The sequence below is a fragment of the Benincasa hispida genome, chromosome 9, assembly GCF_027475165.1.
Source record: "Benincasa hispida cultivar pf3 chromosome 9, pf3_genome.v1.1, whole genome shotgun sequence".
NCBI classification, from domain to species: Eukaryota; Viridiplantae; Streptophyta; class Magnoliopsida; order Cucurbitales; family Cucurbitaceae; genus Benincasa; species Benincasa hispida.
Genome location: NC_143486.1, coordinates 66,216,680 through 66,233,524, shown reverse-complemented (window position 1 = coordinate 66,233,524; position 16,845 = coordinate 66,216,680). Strand labels below are relative to the sequence as shown.

Below are 16,845 nucleotides of genomic sequence, written 5' to 3'. Positions count from 1 at the left end.
TGTCAAGGTATAATATGCAAAATTCCAAGAAAGATTTATTACATTTTAGGCATGGGATTCATTTGTCAAAAGAACAGTGTCCTAAGACACCTCAAGAAGTTGAGGAGATGAACAGAATTCCATACGCATCTATAGCTGGGAGTTTGATGTATGTTATGTTGTGTACACGCTCTGACATATGCTTTGCAGTTAGAATCATCAACAGGTTCCAATCCAATCCAGGACACAGTCATCGGACTGCTGTCAAAAACATCCTCAAGGAGAACAAGGGACTATATGCTTGTGTATGGACCTAAGAATTTGATCCTTACAAGATACCGTGATTTTAATTTTCAAACTGACGTAGATTCCAAGAAATTTACCTCAGATCAGTTTTCACTCTTAACAAAAGAGCTATAGTTTGGAGAAGCATTAAGTAAAGTTATATCGCTGACTCCACAATGGAAGGGGAATACGTGGCTTCATGTGAAGCTGCTAAAGAAGCAGTATGGCTACGCAAATTCTTGGCTGATTTAGAAGTAGTTCCAGATATGCACTTTCCTATCACACTGTATTTGTGACAATAGTGGTGTTGTTGCCAACTCAAAGGAACCCAAGAGTCACAATCGTGGAAAACAGATTGAAAGAAAGTATCATCTCATCCGGGAGATAGTGCACAGAGGAGATATGATCGTCACAAAGATTGCCTTTGAAGACAACCTTGCTGATCCATTCACAAAGGTCCTCTCGGCTAAAGTGTTCGAGGGCCATCTAGTTGGACTAGGATTCCGAGTAGTGTAATCTAGGGCAAGTGGGAGAATATCTATGGTATTAGAGATGCCTTAGTTTATTGTATTTTTTTCATTATGTTTCTCAACATTATATTGTATATATTTGTTCTCACTGGAGTTTTAGTCCAAGTGGGTGATTGTTGGGAATGTCCTAGAACTCATAGTTCGTGTTAAACATTCTATTTATCAATAAATAATAAATTTTTTATTTTGCATCTTATTATGAAAATCCAATAAACATATCCATGGCTATAATCTGAATACTATAACTTTATGTAGTGACATAAGCAGGATCAAGTTAACAATATATAGCTTAAATGGTCTAATAAGTATATGGATGAAATTGGGTATCTCATCCTGGTAACACTATTGGATGCAACCCACTCTATAGTTGTTACAATAAGTTATAAATTGCTACAAATGATATGATCCACATATCGCTCATGTTGAGACATGTGAGTGGGGGTGTCCTATGCAATGAGTTTGCATATAGACTGGACCACGAAAATAGTCATTTTTCTTTATAACGACTGTTTACTGTTAAAACTAGCTATTTCATTTATCAAATAACCTAGATTAACTCGATCTTAATCCTGAGCTAGCTATGAACTCTTGTTTGTTCACGATTATCCTTTGATCTGCAAATGGTGAGAGTAGTCCAACAGCACTGCTCAATAAGCTTCTCATTTTGGGATAAGACCAGATGAATAGTTGGGGACATAGCTTTGCAAGATGGAATTCACTCCTACCCGATTTAAGGTTAGCAAATAGATTGTCCTCTTAAGTACTGATTCCAAGTCTTGAACAATCGGGGCCCCGCCTTCTCATGGTAGAGAAAGGATTTGATTCTTTAGGATTATGAATCAGAATTTTTCATTAAAGGGTCAATGGGAACTTAAGGAACAAGATGTACTCACATGGGGTAAAATGGTTATTTTGACCCAGCTGTGATTACGAACAACCTGTGAATGATCAACTTACTGATTATGGTTATAAAGTGGACATAATATATCTACAGTGAGTGAAGTTCAACTATGGGCTATAGTGAAGTATTCCATTAGTTAACGAATGGGGGTTAGATCAATCTAATGAGTTTAGCCGATTATCGAATCGTTGGAGTCCATGATCTATAGGTCCAGAAGGTCCTCCTACTAGCTCGTAAACGATTAAGCTTTAGGGTAGCTTGAGAAATTAATTTGAAACGTTCAAATTAAAATTAAATAGATTAGGAGAATATGTATTTAAATATGATTTAAATATGTGAAGATGGTTTTGTGCAAAGATTAATTTAATATTTGATATTAAATTAATTAATATTTTTTTTAAAATTAATTTATGAAATTAATTTTAGAAAATTAACTTTTCAGTTTTAAAATCAAAATTTTGATTTTAAAATAAAATTGGAAAATTGGAAAACATGCACAAAATGGTTTTTTATGGTTTTCCATTATCATCTTCTTCATGCTCGCACAAAACCACTTCCTCTTCTTTATTAACTCCAAGCATGAGCTGCAAGCCATGCACATTTCTTCTTTGATATTCATCTGCAATAAATAAAGAAGAATTGAGTGATTTTAAGGCATGCATTCTACAGAAATTTTGAGAGAAAATTTCAGCTGAAGAAGAGTTCTTCAAAAACTGAGTGTTATGAGCTTCTCCTTGGATTTTACATTGCTTCAAGTTGTTCTTGAGTCCCACAACTCGGTCTAAAGCTCCAAGATGATAGTGGGGAAGATCTTGAGGTGGTTCACGATGATCTTTGGAGAAGACTGCTGCTGATTGATCGAGATCTTGAAGAGTTCTACAAAGGTATGATACAAAAACCCTCTTATTTAGATGAGCATGCTTTAGTTTCTGCCAAAATTAGTGAATTTGAATATTTATTGATCTTTGTTACTTCCACTACTTTTTATTGTACTCTTACATGTTCGGCTCGACAGCTCGACGGATTGGCTTGGTGGCTTCGACGTGGTCAACTTGGCGTGAATGGCTCAACAACTCAGGCTGAAATGGATAGATCCTTTCGACGTAGAGCTAAGGCGAATGAACCCATGAACAAAGAGTGGAAACGGCAAACGACACACAACCCCGACAGCAGAGGTTGACGATGCAACGACGGAGGAAGCGTGATTGACGATGCAGCAGCACACCAAAGCGTGAATGAAAATGAACGATTGAATTGTAGACGGAAGCACAAATGGAACTGAATCGTGGACGGAATCGCGAACAGAAGCGCAACAGAAAAAAATGCCTCCTCTACTGCAAGCGGAACTAGTAGACGTGGACAACTCCAGCGGCACGAATGACAATTGCAGATGGAAACAAAAACCTTGATGACTGAACAATGCACGGACCACGAGGCTATTGATGGTATGATGACAGAGGCTAAGCCTAATTCTTGGCTCAGATACCAAGTTGAAGATATTAATATGTATTTCATTTACAGAGAAGTGTAGGGTATATATACAGCATAAAGGGACTAGAAATAGATCCTAAAAGGACTCAACCAACTTAAAGACCAAGTATACAATAATACCCTTGATGAGTCAATGCACGGACCACGAGGCTATTGATGGTATGATGACAGAGGCTAAGCCTAATTCTTGGCCCAGATACCAAGTTGAAGATATTAATATGTATTTCATTTACAGAGAAGTGTAGGGTATATATACAACATAAAGGGACTAGAAATAGATCCTAAAAGGACTCAACCAACTCAAAGACCAAGTATACATTAACACCCTTGATTTACAGTTTTTAACTCTCTTTCGTGATTTATATCTTGTATTTAGTTTACTAATTTGCTTCTAAGTTCTCTATTCCAGAAGAAAGTGATGGTATATAAGTATATATGTTAGGTGCTCTATCAATTGAGTCATACTGTCACAAGTTTTTAGGTAATTCGAATATATAAACATATGTTAAAAAATACTTTTGGTTAGGTGTTTTGTCCATTGAGATATGTACGATAATTTGTAATGATTTAATCTTATATACTTTCAAAATTGTAATTTAGTCCTTCAACTTTAGTATGCAACAATTTAGTCTTTGTTTCTTACAATTTGTAATAGTTTATTTTTTGACACGAAATTTCAAGGATTAAAATGTTAGTCATATGAAAGGTCAAGGACTAGACATGTTTTCAATCCTATACAGCGAAACCTAAAATTAACATTTGGTCATTTGATAGCGAGGGCATTCATGGACTGTATGAAGGTGGAGGTGGAAATGCTTGGAAAGAAAACGTTTCCCCGTCAATTAGAGCATTTGCTATTTATCATATAAAATTTACAAGCAAGATGTTTAAAAAACAAACATAACTTGGAGGTGAATAGAGCTTCATCACGGACAACAACTGTACTATCTTCTTCCCTAAGACAATACATGTGATCACTCTATTGATGCTAACGCCACTCCTCTTCTTCCTCTTCTTCTTGGTTAATTTCTTCCTTTTTTAACTCTCCTTTTCTTCATTTCGTCTTCCATTGAAGCGATCCTAAATGGCCTCAACTTCGGTTCGCCACCGGCAACGATCATGAGAGCAGCCAGCAGGTAGAGCTGCTATTAGCTTCTAAACTCGACGGGCAAGTACGAGGGTGAAGAATTCGCTTGGCTGCTGGTATCACAAACAGTGGAAGCCATGGTTGAAAACCCTAAAGTTGATCTAATAAAAACTTCCAAAATTACCCAATTCTTAGCCTCCATGGTAGTCAGTTTGAGAGGTGAAAGATCAAAGAGTATTGAATTTTTTAAGATAGGTCAAAAGCATGAATGCAACGAGGGTTTGGAAGATCTAGAATATCAAATCTGCAAAACATATACACATAAATATGTAATATAAGAAAATATATGTATATAAATAAAAAAGTATATATAAGAGATTTGATAATACAAATAAAAAATAAAATGAAAGTCACAACAGCAGAAGATACACTATAAAAGTTATACTTAAATTTGAAATTTTAATCTAATTAAGGAGAAAAATCAAGAATTAAAATGAAGGTGAGGGCATTTTTGGAATCTATTAAGGGCAATCTCGGGATAAGGGAAAGATGGGCACGTGCAGGAGAGTCGGTTTGCTAAAATTCTTATTAATTTTCTGTTTTGCTATTTTTCTAATTGTAACCCAAAATACTTCTATAGATTTCAATTCCTCTAAATTTAAGCGGTTAAAAGAGTCCTCCAGCTTCGAGATAAAATGCTCTCAAACCCATGTCATAGACACTTGATCGATATGATAAAAGAGAGAAAAAAAAAACACATAATTCAATGAATTAATTGCACTTTTGAAATTTTAGGGATCTAGTAAAGACTAATTCCAAATTTTATGGACCACAAGCGTATCTCATGAGATGTAAATTGGAATAAATAGTTTTCCAAATTTGTGTTTGATAATAAATAAATATAGAAACATATAAAAAAGTGTGTGTGTGTTTGGCAAAACGGGTTTTTTTCTAAGTAAATTTATGGAAAAAGTATCTTTTTAGTCCTTAGGTTTCGGGTATGTTTCAAAATATTATACATTTAGTCTTTTAGTTTTAAGTTTGGTTTCAATTTAGTCCCTAGGTTTCAAAATGTTACAATTGTATTCTTAATATTTGAGTTTTGTTTCAATTTGGTCTCTATGTTTTAAGATTTTACATTTTTAACCTTAATTTTTCATGAAATACTTGTTTCCAATCGTCAATGTCTTTTAATTAATGGAAAATAATTATGAAGCAAAAATTTGAATCTAACTTTAAAAGTAATGGAAAAAATGAAACTTGATTCATTATAATTCTTTTAAACTTATTAAGATACATTAATAATAAAGACGAAAAATGAGCATCGAGTGAAAAATCGAAATTAAAAGTGTAAATCTTGAAATATGTGGATTAAATTGAAACAAAACTCAAGTGTCAAAGATTAAATTGTACATTTTGAAACCTAAGGACTAAATTAAGATATTTTTTTCTAAATTTATTTTACTTTAAGAGAAGACACATCTCCGACCCCAACTTAACTGGGATGGGATGAAAAAGCTCCATGAAATAGAAATCTTATATTATATTTTCGTTTTCTTAATTAAAAAAATATCAATTACAATCACATACATTTTTACAAAAAAAAAAAAAAAAAAAAAAAAAAAAAAGCATTTTAGCAACATTTCTACAAAAACTTATTTCCAAATTAATATGAAAAAAAAAAAATCTTTTGTAGATAGAACTTCTATATGGGCTTGTGTTGGCTATAAATAAATATAATTTTAAAATTTTAAAATCTAAGTTACTTTTTTCAAATCAAAATAATCCCTTGGTCGAACAAATGATCTCTTCTCTCACAATAAAAGAATAATATTTGTTCGAAGGGTATAATATATTCCAATATACTTTTCTCGTTATAGAAGAAAATATTTGTTCCACCAACAATGGATTGAAACCACTTTTGAAATATAATATTTCATATTAAATTCATATGTTTTAGTAAATGAAAAGAAATTAACATATTTTTCAAAAACTAATATTAAAATACATGAGATTTTTTAATATTTTTATTTTTTAAAACTTTTATATATATATATATATATATTCATCTTAGGAAAATTATTTCGAATGGTAAAACTATTTCAAATGGTAAAACTGTTAAAACTATTCACAAGATATAGCAAAAATTTAGAACTATCAATTATAGATGCGGATAGACATTGATAGACTCCTATATTTATCTATCTATCAGCGTCTATTATTGATAATTTTAAAATTTTATTATATTTGATAAATATTTTAAATTATTTTTACCCTTTCAATTTAAGTTGAAATGCGTTGAATAAAAAATAACATTAAAAGTTTTTCACCTTAATATGAGATGAATGCATGATTTGAATCATTTCACTCCTCTATGCATTCTTTATCTTTCTTTCATCCTCAATCCCCCAATTTTCCATTGATTTTTTGGTATCTCAATCGTTTCTGCAACTAATATCTTTAATTGCGGGAAGTTGTAGTTTCTTTGTAGCTTTGATCTTGCTTTTGTTTAATTTCTTGTGGTAGGAGTTAGATAGCCATGGATTTTGACCTTTTGAACAACCCCCATCCACACCCATTGTTCTTCATTGAAGAGGGGGAGAATGATGAAGTGCTTTTCTGCAGTAGATGTCATCGATTGTTGCAACCGCCGGCATTCAGCTGCTCTGACTCTGACTGCAACTTCCATATCCATCAATCTTGCATCGACCTTCCTCCTCAAATCCACAACCGTTTCCACCCTCAACATCCTCTTTCTCGGACCACCAACAACTACTTTTGTATTACCTGTTGGCAAATGCCGTCAGGTGATGTTTATCAGTGCTATAGATGCGGTTTTCAAATTGATGTCAAATGCGCCATCGCTGACACAAAAGCCAGTGGTCTTCGGCGAACGAAAGGTAACGAGTTTCGGCATTTTAACCATCTTCATACATTGACCCTTCAGCGAGAACAAAACAGAGAAACCGATGAAATTGTTTGTGTTGTTTGTGGATTGCTTATAAAATCAGGTTCTTATTACTTCTGCTCTTATTGTGATTCCCATTTTCATCAACAATGCGCTGAGCTGCCGCGCGAGATGTTAAACTCTGATTTTCATGAGCACCCTTTATTTCTTCTTCCCAGAAGCTCTCCCCAAACCATATGTAATAGTTGCAAAAATGACTGTGGAGAGTTTGTCTATAACTGTTCCTTGTGTGAATTCAACCTTCATATTGCTTGCTTACAATCTTTCAAACACAAACACACATTCACCAAATATAGGAATAGGACACAGTTTGTTTGTCGAGCATGTGGTGAGGAAGACTATGGATTCTCTTGGTATTGCATCATTTGTCATCTTCCGGTTCATAAAAAATGTGCTGAATTGCCGTTAACCTTGAGGATATTTGGACACCGACTCCATGATCTTAGCCTCACCTATTTTCGTGATGGGGTTGATTATGTTGGGAACAAGATTGATTGTAAGATCTGCGGGGAGAAAATAAGGACCAGATATGCTGCATATGGTTGTTACAATTACAAATGCAACTACTTTGTCCATTTGGGTTGTGCTCAAACCCAACGTGTCGACTTTAACTTGTCAATGGATGCTCTTGATTCTGCCGATGATGAAGACATCAAGACTGAGATTTCTGGCTCTAAGATTCAACATTTCATTCATCACCATAGCTTGAATTTGTTTTCCTCTGAGGAGGAGTTTGGACAAGACAAAGTTTGTGATGGTTGTATGAAGCGCCTTTCAGGTCCATCTTTCGGTTGTGAGGAGTGTGATTTCTTTGTCCACAAAGAATGTCTTGAATTGCCTAGAAAGAAAAGGAACTTCCTCCATCAACATAGGCTTGATCTCATATCAATCTCGAATTTCGTCTTCCAATGCAAAGCTTGTCTCAATTATTTCAATGGCTTTGCCTACCATTGCCAAACATGTCTCTCCACATTTGACACCCGATGTGCCTCAATCAAAATTCCATTTATACACCCTGCTCACCAACACCCTTTATCTCTTGACCGCACGAACAAAGACCACACATGTGAGGGTTGTGGGGAGGGGGTGAAGCACAAGGTAGCGTTTCGATGTGTTGACTGCAACTTCTATTTGGATGCAGGATGTGCGACACTGCCACTTGGAGTAAGATACAGATTTGACCCACACCCTCTAGACCTGACATTTATAGAGGACGAAGAAGAAGAAGAGTATTGTTGCGATATCTGTGAGGAAGAAAGAGAGCCAGGGTTGTGGTTCTATGGCTGCCAAAAGTGCAGTTTTGCTGCACATTTGGACTGTGCTGTTGGGATGTTTCCTTACGTGAAGTTAAAGAAGCATGAAGCTCATAAGCATGGGATGAAATTGGGAGTGAAAGAGAAGGAAGAGCACTGTGTGGCTTGTGGTGAATCATGTGCTAAGGATTTGGCCTATGAATGCATTTCCAATTGCAAGTTCAAGGTGCATGCCATTGGGCCGTGTTACCACAGCCAGGTAGTGCAGGGGAGTTTGGCTTTCACCAACCGTTGCTTTTACTCTCATGGAGTTGGACTCCCCCAACACACAATTCAAAAGTAAGTATGCCCATGATGCACACTTTTAACTCTCTTTTGTTATCTATCTTGTATTTGGTTTGATAATTTGCTTCAAGCTCTTTATTCCAAAAGAAAGTGAGGGTATATGAATATATATGTTGGAGGTTTTATCCATTGAGCCATACTCTGACAATTTTTTAGGTAATTAGAAAATATTAACATCGGTTAAAAAACACTTTTGGTCCGTGAACTTTCATGAAAGTAACAATTTAGTCCATGCACTTTAGTTTGTAACGATTTAGTCTCTATACCTTCAAATTTGAAACTAAGTCCTTAAACTTTAATATGGAACAGTTTAGTCTTTTTTTTATAATTTATAATAGTTTATTTCCTAACATGAAAGTTCAAAAACTAAAATGGTAGTCTTATGAGAGTTAGGGAGTAAAAGTGTTTTTGAACATATACAGCAAAACTTAAAAATTAACATTTAGTCATTTGATAGCGAGCGGATTCTTATAAATATTGGACCATATGGAGGTGGAGGTGGAAGTGCTTGGAAAGAAAAGGTTTTCACGTCAATCAGAGCATTTTCTATTTATCATGCAGCATGGATTTACTCTTTTCAAATTCATTATGAGAAGAACGGTGAGTCGATATGGTCAATGAAGCATGGTGGAGATGGTGGTTCCAGATCTGAGGTTACCTCAAAAACTCTTCACAAATATTTTATTGTTAAATTTGTTTTCCTCAATGAGATTGAGATTCTAATGTAGCTCGTAGAAAATTCTTGATCCGCCTTGTTTTATCAATGATTTCCAAGACTTAAAGAGATGGAATCTGATTGAACTAAATTACGATGTTTACAGGTTGTGTTTGATCATCCAGATGAATATCTTGTTTCAGTTCATGGCTATTATAGTAGCTTAAGGGATTGGAGTATTGCAGCCACTGTTATCCGATCTCTGACATTGGAAACAAATAAAAGAAGTTATGGGCCGTTTGGTGACGAAGATGGAACCAAATTTTCATTCCCAGTGGGAAAAAACTTCTCTGGCCTCCATGGAAGGTCTGGTTCTTTTCTTGATGCAATTGGAGGCTATTCTATTTGGACACAACAGCCTCATCCTCTTTAGAGAAAGTGTATCAACACTCAACACTTTGACAATTTTATGATGCTAAATATGTTCCAATATAAACAAAAGAAAAGTATTATTTTGTTCATATTTATTTCCAGAAGGAAAAACCTGCACCCAATAAAATCATGTCATGTGGTAATTTTTTTAATTTAAATTATTTTTATTTGTTTTTTTCCTATGTATAAAAAATGAAAAGCATTGGGAGGTTGCACTTAATCATTGCTCTTTCTATAGCTTATAATCAAATTTATAGGCAAGACGTTTAAAAGAAAAAACAAAATTTTTGGAGCTTCTCTTTAGAACATGCAAGTTTTATTCGTTTTAAAAATAAAGTTGTTTAATTGTAGCTAAAGAAAGCTTAGCTCAACTGAAATCTATATATGTTAACGTCTACGAAATTTGTGGTTTATCACTCAACCCCTATTGTACTAAAAAAAAAAAGCTATTTAATGGTAACATGATTTGCTTGATCACAATTCTCTAATGGACAAGTGTTTGAAGGTTAAATGTCCAATTTTCAAATGTATTCAAATTTTACTTAAATAATTTAGAAAATTTCAATGATAGTGATTAAAATAATTTTCTATACAAATTTCAAAGTCTAAAATAAAACATTTAATAGTTTAAGAATCATGAATATGGGAAAAAAATGAAGTATCACAATAGATCAACATAAGATGAGGTGGCTGAGTATAAATAATATAAAGTCCTGACCAAATTATTCTAAAACTAGTATGTCTGTTTCCAAACAAGATATACAATTGAAAAAAAAACTATTATAAGTCAATAATTCTCTATTTTGCTATTATATTATGTTGTATTTTGTATTATCATATTTAGGAAACAGATATATGAAGATGAAATATGCTGTACTCGATGAATTGGATAATAAAGATTTGGGAGCATGTGCTCATTTTCATAATTTACTGCCCACCAACGTCACAAATTGTTGCATAATTATTGAATATAGTGTCTAAACGAAGCTTCTTTCCAAAATAATATATACAGTTGGAAAATTTTGGAGCAAGTTTAGTAATGGAGTTTCATTCACAAGCTGGCTTGGTATCAAAGCTACTAAGACAAATTGCAAAGGCTTGGAAAGCTGAAAGAGGATAGCGATAATCCATCGTGAAAATATCCTTCCCAATCTTACCAAACTGCAAAATTACTCTCTCTTGTTCAGCTGCGGATACATTTTGACTTGTCTCCGCTGCGGCAACCAGCTGAAAGTTCTTCACTGAGGCGACCGTGACACGCCCTTTGAAGTTTAAGCACCAACACTGAAGCTGCTCATGCCATCTCGGAGCTTTGTTCTTCAATACTAATGGAGCTATCGATTCTTGAGGGTCAGGGGACTCGGTTGGGGACTCGGTTATCGGCTTCTTTCCTTTGCAAATTGGTGTTGATGGATGATGCTCGTTGATACAGTCTTTAAACTCTGTTGGAGTTGGGGCAGTGCCACCCTCCTCCACTGCTGCAACAGGTATTGAATGCATGGTGCACCTCATTCTTCTTGGACCTCTGGTGCGGAGGACGTTGAGCTCGTAAGCTACGGCAGCGACTTTATAGTTCGTTGGAGTTTTACTTGGAGAGACCTGTTTCAAATGGATTCTTCTTTTCGATCTACTGGTTCGCAATTTTGGGTCATGAGGAGGCTGACTGTCATAAATTGAAAATTTGGTCCCCAGAAAATTTGACCTGATTCATCATCAACATTTAGCTCATTAGTTAAAAGGAAATAAACCTCCTGCAGTGCGTCAGAAATATAAACAAACCAGCCTAACTGTGGCCATGGCTCACCTCAACTTTCCTATGTAATGGTTGCTTGCTCGAGAGAAGTCGTCTGGAACTAATGATACAATGAAATCTGTACTCATTGCTCGTCGGATTCTTTTCGCAGTTAGCAACAATTTACTAAGATTACCCGACAGGGCTGTAATTGAAACACAAAAGATCTGATTAGACATGTATTATATAACATGGAGAGGCCAAAAAAAGAACAAACAAACAAAACAAAACAAAACAGAAAATCATATTGTTTGATAATTTTTACTCCTTTTTTTTTTTCAAAATCCAAGCGAAACTCTTAAATTTTCAAAAAAAAATAAATAAGTAAAATAAAGCTTGCTTTTGGTTTTTGAAATTTGGTTAAGAATTCCAATGTTCCTTGAAGAAGGTGAAACCATTAAGAAAAAAAAAGTGAGTAAAATCAGCACAAATTTTAAAAACAGAAAATTAAAAATTGAATAGTTTGAAAGGAGTTTGGATGATTTAGGATTGGGAAGTTGGATTTCTGCAGAGAATTTTGAGAGGTGGGTATCAAAAATCTAAGGATTGGTTTGAATTGATTTTCTAAGTGTTTAAATTTTTTTACACTTAGAAACAGAAGCACAAAATCAATTCAAACAAGCGAGTAAATCAACTTATGCACCCCACTTTTATAATACAAACGTAACCCATGAACCAAAGACTCAAAAACATTGGTCTCTTTGAACCATTACTGACTAGACTTTCTTCAAACTTTACTTAATAGAGAAAAAGGATTTTGGATAATCGAAAAGAAGATGGAATTGTTGCATATTTAGAAATTTAAAACACTTTGATACGAAGCTTCACAATGACAAAGAAAAGTAGCTTTATTCACTAAAAGAAGGCGTAATCCACAATCTAGATTGAAAAGGAGGATCCTATAAAGGCAAAATAGTTCATAGAAGAAGAAAAAAGAGAAATACCAGGGCTTAGCCCGAGATAGAGTCGAAACGTTGAAGTTGCCCTTTCTCTCTTAATGAAGCATTGGATCGGAGTGTCCCTTGGTCCCGGCTAATATATTAACCCAAATGCAAAGAAGAACAGACTAAAACTTAGAGCCCTGTTTGTTAAGGAACTCAAAAACTTTCTTGAAAGTAACTAAGGATGAATTGAAAATACCTGCTTCAGAGAAATTGGGAAAGTGATCCACCCACACTGTTCGGGAGTCCTAACGACTTCCTTTGTAACTATCCGCCATGACCTGCAAACTGAAGCACAAGTAACAACATCCCGGCGAGAAGGCCAAGAGGTTTCACTCGCTTCCACTCGTTGAATTATATCCAAAAGAAGCTCCGGAGGCAAATTCGCCCAACGGCTCTGTTCAATCGGAACCGGAGAAGATGAAGAAGGCTGTTCCGGTACAATATGCGACTTTCCGAGATGACGCATTTGAACTCCCTCCCTAACTTTCCTCGATGAATTCCCACTGCCTTCTCGTATTTCACTCATCTCACGAATAATGCCTCTCAGAGGCATCGTGACAGCAGTTTCAATTCACTAAACACAAACACGATTGAAATTTAAAACTCTGATTCAAATCTCCAACAAACTCAACGAAAAAACAACAACAAATTAGCATGATACATTCAAATCATCAATCCTAGATGAGTAGGTTCGTTGAGATAACAGATTAAACACGTAAAACAAACAGAAATACTCATCAAACGATATTAAACTAGAAATTGAAAATTACAATCGGGTTCTTCACATATTACCGGTGCATTACGAAACCGAAAAAGAAAAATCATTCGATGGAGAAAAGAAAAGGGCGAACATATGAAGACAAGGAGAGCCACATACCGCAAAAAATGAGAACAGCAGCGGAGAGAAATAAATACTCCGAGTGATTCTGCAAAACTCGGAGGATTTTGATGGATCGAATTAGAGAAAATATAGCGATTAGCGTTTTTCCCTCCACCTTGAATCTCCCTTTTAAATCGAAAAGGCAGCAATGTCTAGGAAGTTGCAAACGGCTTTTGAAGGAAGAGGGAGAGACAAGAGAGAGAAAAAGGCTAAAAGATAAAAAGCTAGAAGAATTTTTTAAAAGCCTCTGTTATTCCACAACAGTAGGTCGTCTCCTCCGTCGTCACCGTTATCGACCGCCGCTGCCGTCTGGCCGTCGCCGTCGCCACCTCCGTCACGGCGAGAGCCAGAGCCACAAAAACGGCTCTTCGATTTTCGTCCCTTAGAATCTCAATTCCTCATCGTCATCGGATTATACGATTATTTAACCACCCCGTTTCTCGGTTCTCGTCCGTTCAACTCATGGACGATTCTATTCTGTAGTCGCTCACTCCGAAATATCCGTGTTCTGTAGGACACTTGCCGATGTGGATGCTTTTAGTTGGTCAACTATGGTGAGGTCCATGTTTTGCTGTGGTGGTCTCTCTGTAGGAAGTGCAATGCACGTTCTTGGCAATTGCATTGAACCATGGCCCGGCCTCACGTGAATGTTGCATTATTAAAATAAGAAATTGAACAAAATGGTCTCAAACATATTTTTGAATCATCAAAATGAATACTTTAGCCTAAAAAGGAAAAAAGGAAAAAAAAAAAAAAAAAAAAAAAAGTCATATTTCGATACGTCTAAGACATCAAATTATTATTTAATAATTTTAATATAATTTTAATATTTTTCAATTTTATCCTTTTTATAACATATTAAGTAGGGATATTTTTATAATTTTATTATAATTAATGATAGAATAATTACGTTGGGTAGCACTTTTAGAGATAATAATTTGATGTATAGCAACATTTTTAAATAATCGTAAATATTGCAAAATCAATCAATGATAGACTCTATCGCTGATAAACTTCTACCAGCAATATGGTTCATCACTGATAGACCCTTTTAGCTATATGGTCTATGGTTGATAAACTTCGAAAGCAAATCTAAGTTTTCCTATATGTGCAAATAATTTTTCATTGTAATATATTTATAAATACTTTAGGTTTCATTGTTATGTTTGCAACTGCCCCTTATGATATGGCATTAGGGTTTCACCCGAAGGCTATTTAAAATATGGTCATTAAGTTGTACAAAATAGTTTTTTGGTTTTGAATTTTGGGAATGATAATTTTCCTCTATGTCGATGATGAAGATTCATCAACCTCTTGCAATTCGAGTTGCATGCCAAAAATATTCAGGTAAGTCAAATTATCTTGTTTGTGAAGTGTTCGAACTTAGAATAAAGAACTAGTTCTTCTTATCTCTTAATCCTCGATCAAAAGGTAATTCAATTTTAATTCTTTCATTTGAATTGACATCAATTGACTTGAAAATTTTTGAAATTTTTTATTTAGAGATTCATCAAAGGTTTCTAATTTACAAATTTCTAAGATTTTCATATTAGATAAATTATGAAGTTGCAACTATATTTCAAACTTTAAATTTTCAAATTTATAAATGTGATAAAATTGGATCATTAATTTATATAATTATAGAAATTATAAAAATTGTATAAGTTTGAGAGTTTAATTTTTATTGTTATATGATGAAAATAATTAAAATATATTCACATTAAATATTGGTCATAAAGTAGTCAATTTTAGAAATTTGAAATTATATCTTTTACGTCAAACTTTTTTCTTTTTTCACTATGTGAATGTAAAAGATCAAACTTGATTCAGGATTGAGAGTACAAGTTTATGATATATGATCTTAAAGTTAATATTGATTTGAAGGTGGAGAGTATTAAATTTAGTTTACCAAATTGTAAAATATATATATATATATATATGTTTATCGTGCTTCCTAGTTCCCTATTCAAAAACATATTCCATTTTTTTAATTTGAATTTTGTATTTTGTTTTTATTTTAGCCTAACTCAATTAATATTAGTGATTTTCTTATGATGTGACCATTTATTAAAATTTAGATGAGATTGATATTATCTTACATCTATAGGACTGGATAAACATTGTAATCAATAAACAATTATAATTCATGGTTTATGAACATAAATGGAACTTTTAGATTAAATTATAAATTTAATCTTTTAAACTTTTAATGTTGTACTAATAAACCTCTAAACTATTGGTTTTATATTTAATAAATCCATATAAGTTTTAGAAGTATTTGATAAATTTCTAAATTTTTAATTTTGTGCATAATAGCCTATTTTTATATGTTAAATTAAAAGTTTAATAAAAATAAAACTGAATATTATATCTAATAGATTTTTAAACTTTTAATTTTATATTTCACCGGTATATGAGCTTTAAAAAGTATCAAATCTATCATACAAACTTTAAATTTTAAGTGACTATTGACATACAAAATTATTATTTATGGCCTATAATTAGATACTAGATGTGTTTAAAAAATCTAATGATTCGAAAAACTCAATCAACCCAATCCAACCTGTATGGTTTGGGTTAGGTTATTAACTTATTTGGATTGATTTGGGTTGGGTTATTAACTTATTTTGGTTGAGTTGAGTTCAAATAAATGTGGTTGGATTGGTTCATGGGTTCACCTAAAATAACCCAAGTCAACCTAAACCAACCCGAACTTATTATTAATTTTAAAAAGTATGTTGTTTATACTTATGATACAATTATTGTCACACCCCCTCCCGAACTCACCTTTCGAACTCAAAATGAGACGTGAGGACGACAGATACGACTCTTGTGATATCTATTGTCCATCTCACCTTAACTCATCTAACTCAATTTAATCAAAGACAAATAGAATTAAATTATTGTTTCAATTTAATAAGAATTATAGATTTAGGGGTTTTACAACATTTACCCAATCCCAACTTTACAATTACTATATAAACATTTAACTCGGGGCAGACCTCGTTCTCTTGCAGCAGCCTGGACTCTTCTACTATCTGCGAAGGAAAACATAAAAGAAAAGAGTGAGTTGGAAGCCCAGTGAGTGTAAACAACTTACAGGGTACCTTTCAACCCTTTAGAGACAAATAGCTCAATAGCATATCCACATAGCAAGGTTACTACTCAAACCTCAGGCACGAACGAGTTCGCTACCTACTCTACCTATACACACGGTAGATAGTTAAACATATCTCTCTTATTACTACTATGCATACATTGATTCCCCTCTTATGGGCTCAGAAGCTAGTCCCTTCAGTCCTC

General features: G+C 34.0%; 2 protein-coding genes across 4 annotated transcripts; one reads left to right on the top strand and one right to left on the bottom strand.

Annotated features, from left to right (window-relative positions):
* Positions 1–6,585: 6,585 nt before the first annotated feature.
* Positions 6,586–10,146, top strand: LOC120085338 (uncharacterized). 3 transcript variants are annotated; one of them, XM_039041271.2, is made up of 3 exons: positions 6,586–8,833; positions 9,297–9,492; positions 9,661–10,146. In XM_039041271.2, exons 1-3 carry the CDS (start codon positions 6,813–6,815, stop codon positions 9,925–9,927), a joined length of 2,484 nt encoding a protein of 827 aa, XP_038897199.1. In that variant the 5' UTR covers positions 6,586–6,812; the 3' UTR covers positions 9,928–10,146. The 3 variants fall into 3 exon arrangements, 2 of the variants coding, with proteins under 2 accessions (XP_038897199.1, XP_038897201.1); XR_016531796.1 differs by having other exon boundaries at positions 6,646–8,833; positions 9,401–9,492; positions 9,661–9,799; XM_039041273.2 differs by lacking the exon at positions 9,297–9,492 and having other exon boundaries at positions 6,646–8,833; positions 9,661–9,867.
* Positions 10,147–10,811: 665 nt separating this feature from the next.
* LOC120086626 (tubby-like F-box protein 5) lies at positions 10,812–14,052 on the bottom strand. The gene is made up of 5 exons (XM_039043364.2): positions 13,540–14,052; positions 12,859–13,236; positions 12,663–12,750; positions 11,731–11,863; positions 10,812–11,628 (listed from the first exon to the last, which is right to left on the bottom strand). Exons 2-5 carry the CDS (start codon positions 13,213–13,215, stop codon positions 10,974–10,976), a joined length of 1,233 nt encoding a protein of 410 aa, XP_038899292.1. The 5' UTR covers positions 13,216–13,236; positions 13,540–14,052; the 3' UTR covers positions 10,812–10,973.
* Between the last annotated feature and the right edge of the window lie 2,793 nt (positions 14,053–16,845).

Coding starts and splice junctions, on each gene's coding strand:
- LOC120085338 (XM_039041271.2), top strand. CDS start 6,813: ATGGATTTTGACCTTTTGAACAACCCCCATCCACACCCATTGTTCTTC. Junction 8,834..9,296: donor CCCCAACACACAATTCAAAA/GTAAGTATGCCC, acceptor GTCATTTGATAG/CGAGCGGATTCTTATAAATA. Junction 9,493..9,660: donor ATGGTGGTTCCAGATCTGAG/GTTACCTCAAAA, acceptor CGATGTTTACAG/GTTGTGTTTGATCATCCAGA.
- LOC120086626 (XM_039043364.2), bottom strand. CDS start 13,215: ATGCCTCTGAGAGGCATTATTCGTGAGATGAGTGAAATACGAGAAGGC. Junction 12,751..12,858: donor TCCCAATTTCTCTGAAGCAG/GTATTTTCAATT, acceptor TTAATATATTAG/CCGGGACCAAGGGACACTCC. Junction 11,864..12,662: donor CTATCTCGGGCTAAGCCCTG/GTATTTCTCTTT, acceptor TTTCAATTACAG/CCCTGTCGGGTAATCTTAGT.